Source organism: Haliotis asinina, chromosome 5 (assembly GCF_037392515.1).
Source record: "Haliotis asinina isolate JCU_RB_2024 chromosome 5, JCU_Hal_asi_v2, whole genome shotgun sequence".
Lineage (NCBI taxonomy): Eukaryota > Metazoa > Mollusca > Gastropoda > Lepetellida > Haliotidae > Haliotis > Haliotis asinina.
Window position 1 is genome coordinate 38,972,175 of NC_090284.1, and position 9,286 is coordinate 38,981,460.

At 39.2% G+C, this 9,286-nt stretch overlaps 1 protein-coding gene across 1 annotated transcript; it reads left to right on the forward strand.

The window, feature by feature from the left end:
* Positions 1–2,236: 2,236 nt before the first annotated feature.
* LOC137283852 (protein jagged-1-like) lies at positions 2,237–8,939 on the forward strand. Its single transcript, XM_067815531.1, has 9 exons — positions 2,237–2,281; positions 4,595–4,755; positions 5,563–5,674; positions 6,111–6,271; positions 6,797–6,927; positions 7,122–7,241; positions 8,004–8,194; positions 8,425–8,531; positions 8,843–8,939. The coding sequence occupies exons 1-9, from the start codon at positions 2,237–2,239 to the stop codon at positions 8,937–8,939; spliced, it is 1,125 nt and encodes a 374-aa protein (XP_067671632.1).
* The last annotated feature ends 347 nt before the right edge of the window (positions 8,940–9,286 follow it).

Consider the following 9,286-nt stretch of genomic DNA (forward strand, 5'->3'; position numbering starts at 1 on the left):
GCAGCTGAGATTGATAATGTGATGAGCCGTTGAGATGGACATCCATTGATCGATGGAAAAAACAAAGTTGCATGGATATTAAAATATCATATAATTTCATACACATTTTTAATAAAGAACTTCTATTACAACGAGCTGACATTAATGGTCCCTTTGAGTTCGATACAGCAGTACTAAGTTCAATGCTCCCTTTTCCACAAGAAGGGTACATATAAAAACATGAACATCAGGCATTTATCTCTTTATGTCTGAGGCTATGTAAACACACATATATCTGTACTGATCTACCCTATATATACGACCTGAGGAAAGCACCACGGAATATGTTAATGTGTGTATATCTGCGTCTAGGTTAATGCGTATGCAATACCCAAGAATGGTTAATGTCACTTATGTTTAGTTTATTGCAATGTTGTTTAAATTGGAGCCTACTGGCAGTTAATCTCACTTAGCTATTTTATATCTCACTCTATATTGACAATACGTGAAGGGTATGTTGGGATCCCCGCTGTGATATCGCTTGAATCAAAACAATCTTATTCAATCTTTCTACAAGCAGAAAATTGTCCTTTTTTACATCGAGCAAAATTAATAGGGCATTAAACCCAAGGGTACTATAGCATTCAGCTCCTTTCAAAATGGTGTATGAATTAGCTAGGTGGGTGGGTACACTATCGAATATCGTGGGTTTGTAAGGTTGTAGGCAGGAATGTAGTGAGCTCAGTTGGAAGGTACACAGTCAGGAACGCAGGTAAGTTGGTTTGTTCATTTTCGGAAGATATCCACGTAGGTTAATAACAAATACATACATGTTCGAAGGGAATTATACAGCTGCGGCAGGAAGGGTGGAAGGATGGAATGATAGGCAGGCAGGAAGGTAAGAAGGTAGACTGATAGACTTCCAGGCAAGTAAGCAGTAAGTAGGTAGGGAAGACCTACGGCGAAGTACAGGCAGGTAGTTATAGGTAGACAGAACGGGGTGAGTAAATATAAACCAGGTCTATTTGTCACATGTCCCAGTGCATCAAAAGGGTTACAGAAATATTTGAGCAAAGGCAATGTTGCAAATAATGTCGATATCCCAAATATCGGTGACTGTCATCCTGATTTGAGTGAGTGAGTAAGTATGGTTTTACTCTGCTTTTAACAATACACCAGCAACATCACGGCGGGGGACACCAGAAATGGGCTTCACCCAATTTACCCATGTGGGGAATCGAACAAGAGTCTTCGGCGTGACGAGCGAACGCTTTAACCACTAGACTACCCCACTCGTATGACAAGAGGGATTATTGTTCATTGCTGAATTTACGTGTGTGCGTGGAATTTACGTACATATACGTAGGTATGTAGGTACGTGCAGGTTTACTTGATGCATGCCATGCTTTCCTAACGGCGTAGAGGGGTGTTCGTGATGTCAGTCACTAGATTGCCTGGCCCTTACTCGATTATTTACAAGAAAGTCAAGAAGGTGATAGATTGAAGTGTGCTATGTTAAACAACAAACAAATACGCCATAGTGACACCGAACATCGGCTTGGTCGCCGAGCTATATCGAGTAGCCTGAAACTATAACCTCGATAACCACGTGCTTACATTTGTGTTTCTTTTATGAAACAGGTGTTAGACCCCTTTTCTCGATGAAGTGTCCATGTCAGCTGTGTGTGGTACGTGTTATCCGCATGTTAAAGTAAGTATTCGCATGTTATGGTAAGGGTGACAGGCACGGGTAATGCATACGCACGCATGTACACACACGCACACGCACACGCACACGCACAATCTGAGATTGAAATAGTCTCCGTCATTTATCCTCGAATAATTATGTTTATTTTTGTCTAACGTCAGCTCCAATGCTGCAGTCCCTGTTTTGGACGGCTGTAATAAAAACAAAACGATAAAACACAATTGCTGTACCCACCTGTCAGTTTAGTCATGGCATATCTCCAGTCATTTACAGAGAGATACCAGGACTTGGAACCCGTCAGTCGGAAATCAAAATATTGGAAGGGGTAAATATCCTGGTGACGTTAAACGTTTCACGTAGATTTCTTTAAGTGAAAATGAGGAGAAATCTAAAGATTTATTGCTCCCTAAATCAAACCGTAGGGTTATTGACCAGATAAACATGGACTCCAAGTGAACTGTAATCCGACTGACCATGTAAACACACGTGAACACCGTATAAAGTATAACACTATGTCTAAAATGAGCCAGATTGTCTTGTTAAAGCGCCATGGGGCACACCCTGCTCATAATGTGCTTAGTACATCTCATACAGGTGAGTTTACATAATATAACGGTGATACATGTATTAGGTTGGATCTTTTTTCAATTTCCATTAATTTCCGTTATTTTTGTACATTTCTGAATAGCTCCATGTCTTCTTTTCCGAATCTGTTGCTTGGAAGTCCAATGTTTTGACACAGATAGAAGAGCATTGCAGGAATCACTTTTTCATTTATTTGCAACGACGAGGTTAAAAACATTATTTCCAGCTATTCAGCTGTTTTCAATAACAGCAATGATGTTATTAAATACGTATGGCTTCTGCAATAGCATCGGTTTCACACGAAACTCGTGAACATCGTGACACGTGAGCGTAATGTTGGGAGATAGTGATGATGTCGATATTTACAGTAGTAGTAAAATGTTTACACTTAAAGTGTCACACGCCCAGCAATTACATTAAAATACAAATTCACAGTCATAAACAGTTTAAAGGAAGTATGCGTCCAGACATACATGGGCTTACGAGACACTGTAAATACATTATACATGTCGCTAGATTAATGGTACACACTTGATCGACTATAATATGCGAGATAGAAATTTAGTCAGTTTGAGATGATAAAACTTCTTCCATGTAACAAGAAAGAGAAAGAAAAAGAATCACTCGAGACTCTTAAAGTAATCATAAAAATCAAAAGTGAAAAAGCATAAATAAGGATAAATTAGATATACATTGTATGTACAAAAACAACTGTATTCTACAATTCTTTTAAACATGTATAATATACATTTACCAATTCATTTTGTAAAACATTTATCGTGAGAACGGATATGATTCACGGAAAAGTTTATACTCAGACTTATGTTCATTGTTAGAAGTAGAGGTTAATTCAGTTATATTTATCACTGACGTAATGTGTATTCTGGTCCATCCCTTACACAGAATATGAATAAATGCAAACTATCGAAACGACCACCTCATTCCCAATACATTAAAAGAGATATAACCAATACATATAATATAGGGAGATACATCTCATCCTGAACTTGTAATTACACGAAATTCATGAAATACTGACCAATTTGCCATTGCCTAAATACCTGAATAATACCCGTAAAAGCCATGACTATCAGTCACTGAATTGTAATACCCATTTTGATTAGATGCCATGTGTATTGAACTATGAACTATAAACCTATTGCAAAACCTGTACCGATGAAAAGAAATAAACAAAGAGTGAAAAAAGAATAAGACACATAAAGATAAAAAGTTCGGTAAAGAACCGTTGTGTCCGTCACAAGATGTCGCACCGGCGATGACATAAGGTTCAAGTTTACCTCTCAAATGGGTCCGGACAATATATATCTTCAGATAATTCTGAGCTTAGGTTTTTAAAGCCCAAAATTGTCACTGGGATGCCAAAGGCCTGTTATCAAAATAGTAGCCAACTTTGATCAGAAATGGTCCATGGAGACATGATTGAATTGCCATGTCGATGCTTTGCCAACACCATGCTGAAATAAGTATGAGTTTAAAAGCAAGTATATAGTCACAACGACTCATTCACTAGGCCTGCTTGTGTCAAAATCACAGCCAATTTGCAAGGATGGATAAGCCGTATTACAAATCATAATTAAAGAATTGTGTTTGTACATTTGTACATACTTAGTATTCAACCAGCTAACTACGAGAATGACATTACTGTCTTGAGTGATTTACTAATGTAACTTCCCAGCGCACACGTCTATTGTGAGTGTAGCTTAGGTATATTGCGAGGTAGTTCCTGAGATAATGTAAACATGTTGGGTTCCCGATAGCAAGCTGAGTCAATACATAGTTGGGACAAAGTCATATCGTCAGTGACGTTATGAACGACGAATAATACAATTTTCAAACATTTCCCACATATTTATAGGACCTCACGCTGCTAGGCCCTCTTGGAAACAATAACAAGTGTGAAACAAGTGGGTGGACTAGCAAATTAGTTCGGAGGAAGCTGATAAAATATATTTTAAAAATAACAGTCACGTGCCATTTTTATCTTCCATGGTGTAGTGGATACAACGTCTGCTTCAAATTTTGTTCGATCCTCTACGATTTTACCGAAAGACGTATAAAGATTGTAATTATTGTTATTACCCTGCATGTGGGTGGGGAGCGGGGGTGGGGGGTGGGATAGGGGTTGAAATGGGGAGCTGGTGGGTGGGGGTGGCTGTTTAAGGGGGATAAGGGGGCGTCAGTATCATGACGTATGGGATGTGTTTACACTTAGCCGTGCTAGTGGACTCAGTGGACTATACATGTTGCGATGTTGGTGAACTCCGTTTCTTTTAGCCTGCTGCTTTTTGTCATGATTTTTAGGTGACGTTTGGGAAGGGTCGTGTTACTGTCGAGTTCATCCAGTACTCCAACCCAAGTGGCAGGGATTCGGGGGGAGAATGTTGCGAGGGGGTCTTCAACTGCAAGGACCTCTGTGATCCCCTTTTCAAGGTCTGCTACAAGGAACTGCCCAGTTCAGCCGAGTAAGTCTATACATATCTGTTATGCTTGGATAAGTACAAAGGGAAGTACCTCATCTGGACATTGTTAATTGGATCACTGTCAGAATAATTGTACAAACAATTGTATTATTTCGTGTTTAATTACTCAACAACCTGGGACGATGGCTAGCCTAGTGGATAAAGCATTCGCTGAAACCGAAGATCCAGGTTTGATTCCCTACATGGGTACAATGTATGAAGCCCATTTCTGGTGGTCCCTGGTGATATTGCTGGAATTTTGCTTTTTGCTAAAAGTGCCGTAAGACTAAACACACTGACTCAACAACCTGTTTACACGGGAAGTTATTCATGGTACAGAATTCACAATAGTTTGCTGTGTTCCCCATAAGTTCAGAATACTGTCACTGGTATCTCTAGTCACTTGTGCAAAATGCGATAATCGTCAAGTCACATAAAAGTAAAGTGTTTCACACTTTCTGCCTTATCTCTTATCTGTCCTGTGTTTGACTCTGATATGATGTAAACTGTTGAGCAGAACATCAATTACGTGATGAATCTGATTTCAGTATTTGCCTCCAGTACATCCACTATGTAATTCACGCGTCTCACATTTGTGACATAAGGAGGCACGTGTTTTGTATCCGATGGACTGGATTTAATCCGATGATGATCTTTGTTTGGTTTGCGACCATACCTCTGCCCGTTGGTTTCATACAGTCTTAAAAATCTGTATCTACTTAGATATGCTCTGTACCCACATTCATCACACTGGTTCTTCTGATATGCTGTTGAAAGCGACATTACACTCACGCACTCACTCTGCTTCAGAAAATGTCCCGTACAGACTGGAAGCTACGAGAACACGAACAAAATCATGTTTGGCAAGAGCATCGGCGGGAGCACAAGCAACCCTGTTACCTTCGACTTTGACCATTTTGATGTACGTTGTGTGAGTTCTGTCACACATCACGACAAAACCAGTTAGCGCGAACTATAAGTTTCTCAGTACACTTATGAAGATAAATATCGGTTTGTATTAATGGGGACCTTTGTCTATTATACATAGTGAAATCTCAATAGACCGGTCTTTGTTGATGCGGACGATTACTGCTGTAAATGCACCAGATAAACTTTAAGACTGGCAGTTTAAATCATGTATCAAGAAATATATTGGCGCAGCCCCCATAACCGTAAGACTGAGTGAAAAGAGCCATCATGAATACCAAATGTTTTACCTTAGTTGTTGTGTCTAAGTATGTTTGATCCTTGCATGAGTGCTGGCAACTTGGTCAACCTTTAAAGTTACTTTTAATTCGTATTTTACCTGGAAAGTTTTATCTCTGGCCATTTGTTAAGTAGGTTGTTTCATGTTTCAGAACGGTTTAAGGATAGAAATCAATGCTCAAGATTACGATACAGGCTTTCTGTTTGGCGCCAATGACAACATTGAGACCGTTCACTACGATGTTGCTACGGCCTTGCCCTTCAATAGCACTTTGCCGGGAACGTCCATCACCATGAAAGGGAATGTCATTACGTGAGTTATGATTGAAGTTCCAGTTTTAGATTTCTTTTCGTTCGTGTTTTAACCACAGTGCAACAATGTTCTATGCATATGACAGCAGTTCGTAAAGACTGGAGCCTGAACCATATAATCCGGTGATTGATAATGTGAGCAATGTCCCACCAGTTCAGTAATCTATTGATCAATCAATCGACTGCGTCCCGACCAGTGAACTGACATCAATGTACTTGACATGTATGGCTAACATGACTCATAAATGTGAAGTACTTTGTTCTTACTAGTATCCTTAAGATGATACTAGGGTGGATGGGTGCGAGGATGTATGTTACAATGTATGTTCTATATATATCACATATACTGCTGATCATATAGAAAACAAAAGAATATATCTCTCAGTCGTATATTATCTTTAGTGAACTGTCGTATTCAATACAACTCTTTAACAGACACTACAGAAAACCAAATTCCTGAAAGGGTTGCAAACTACTAACACTATAATAACTGAACGGGTTTTTTAATTTAATGATCTGTATGTAGATTTGAGGCAGTCGTACGTGTACAGTGCGATGTTCATAACTATGGCAAAGGATGTGACACCTACTGTAGGGCAGAGGACGACCCCGGTCACTACATCTGCGCCCCCTCGGGCAAGAGGGTGTGTCTCGACAGTAAGTTGAATATTCAATACAAGAACCAGATTCTAAACTAGACGGTTAACAAATCTATGCGAATTACAGAATCGTATTTGTAAGGTGTATTTGATGCGGTGGAAATTGCGGAGCAGAAAGTAATATTTTATGAATGCTTCGTTATATTTGCCTCCCGTGTAATGATCCTGATCCTTATTGGTTGGTCGTTACAGGGTGGATTGGCGCAAAATGTGACCAATGGGATTACTGTTTCAATAGCACGTGCAGAAACAACGCCACCTGTCGGAACAACCCTCGTGACTATTCTTGCCTGTGTAAAAGTGGCTATACTGGTACGGCTGAATTAACAGAAAAAAATCGATATAGAGATCCTTTTTCAGGCACAAAAATTACTTTGTGAATGCGTTCAATGAGAATTATAACGTGTCGGCATAATTTTCTCCTTAATGTGCTTGTAATTTCCTCTGTTTTGTTTTTTGTTTTATTTTTTTAAAAAAAAAACAGCATCGATCAAAAACATGTTCTCATAAACGTACGAAGTCAGTGAGTTTAGTTTTACGTCTCTTTTAGAAATTTTCCAGTGATATCATGGCGAGGGACACCAGAAATGGGCTTCAAACATTGTATCCTTGTGGGAGCCGAATCCACGTATTCGGGGTGACGAGCGAACGCTTTAACCACTAGGCTACTCAACCGCTTATACATACGAAGCTGTGCCATCGTTCCTTTGTGTGTGTGTTGTTAAAAGAAATAGTCAGCAGTTGTTAGGAAAAGTATATAATTAAATATGTCAAATATATGATTTTGTACCTGACAGTCCAGTGAGTACATTATGAGAATTGATTTAAACAACTGGAGTACGCTACAGATGTTGACCAAGTAAGCTAACACCCAACCCCGTAATTCGCCTCTTAAGAGCATGGGTTGCCGAAGACCAGTTCTAATCCACATCTTGGATTGACAGCCGTTAAGTCACATGCATTAGTATGCTATACGCGACTACCGCGTTGATGCTGTTAATTTATGAAGTAGCTATAAACGTTTAATAGTGCAAGAGGGTCCCTTGAAATGTGTGTGGTGAAATCTACTGACAGGTACGTACTGTGAGACTCTCATTTCGACCACAACAACGACGACATCCTCAACGACATCCATTACGACGACCGCCAGTTCAACATGTACATCTACGACGGCTTCTACTGCTACTGCTTCTGCTAACACTGTTACTGCACAACAGACAGAAGCAGTAAGTACCAGAAAGAATCAACTTCGCCATTATCATCTCATGTTTTTCAACCTTATATTCATCAATATAATTATTAGTTTTTTCAAAGAAAACAATAAAAATATTATTTAACAATTAATACCGGAAATGGAATGTATAATCTCATTGAAAATAACTAATTTATGTATTTAAGTTTTCTATCGTTACATTTGGTGTTGGTATCATCATCATCATCATCATCATCATCATCATCACCATCACTCCACCTGATATTGTTGTGTAATCTGTACTGCAAGGTGTCCGCTGCACAGGGGGACAGGACGTTAGATTTCGTGTTGACTGTGTGCGGGGTGATGTCCATTGTGCCACTGACAGGCCTGGTTATTTTGTTCAGAAGGTACAGCGAAGACACCCTCAGCTATATTATACTAAACAACAAATAGATTTTTTATCATATTGCTATCATTTTCCGTACGATCGTTGTATGTTGCCTCTTTGTTATTATATTAGCACAGTGTGCTGTGCAATAAATCAAACATACGACGTCATATTGATTGTATTATCAAAACTGCGTGCTCAATCGTCTGTAATACCGTTATAAGCGTCGTAAAATCTCATCAGCAATTGAAGGAAACTGGTGAAACTTCCACCGTACAAGTTGTACTAGGAAGTAAGCTATATTATTTGTTAACGGTTCGTTGGTTTCAGGAAGTGTAAAAATAAAGTGAAGACTGAGCCTCGTGCTAGGCAACCTCCAAGCAAGGCTAAGTACAACACAAGACGACCGGAACGTTGGGCTAGATAGCGTGCCGCCTTAACCATGACTGGCTTAAGAGTGGAGCCACGTCATAACCGTATCATAAACTCTGTATCAAAATAAAACAATGCAACTGAGAAATTGTTGCCTTTCCATTCAGGATGCTATTGCGTGCTCGATACAAATACTTGCACATAATCTTTAGAAACGAATACCTGACAGCTACTGAGATACAAATATTGGTGCAAATTTTGAAATACAAACAGAGGTACATTACATGGAAATGCACATACCTTTAGCCTTGAGATGCAAAGTACATATTCTTGAGATATTTATACCAGTACATAATCTTGAGATTCAAATACTGGTACATAATCTTGTGACACAATAACCGT

Excerpts from the sequence above, each read along its gene's own strand:
- LOC137283852 (XM_067815531.1), top strand. The coding sequence starts at position 2,237 with ATGGGGCACACCCTGCTCATAATGTGCTTAGTACATCTCATACAG. Across the intron at positions 4,756-5,562 it reads GAACTGCCCAGTTCAGCCGA|AAAATGTCCCGTACAGACTG; the intron begins GTAAGTCTATAC and ends ACTCTGCTTCAG. Across the intron at positions 6,928-7,121 it reads CAAGAGGGTGTGTCTCGACA|GGTGGATTGGCGCAAAATGT; the intron begins GTAAGTTGAATA and ends TGGTCGTTACAG.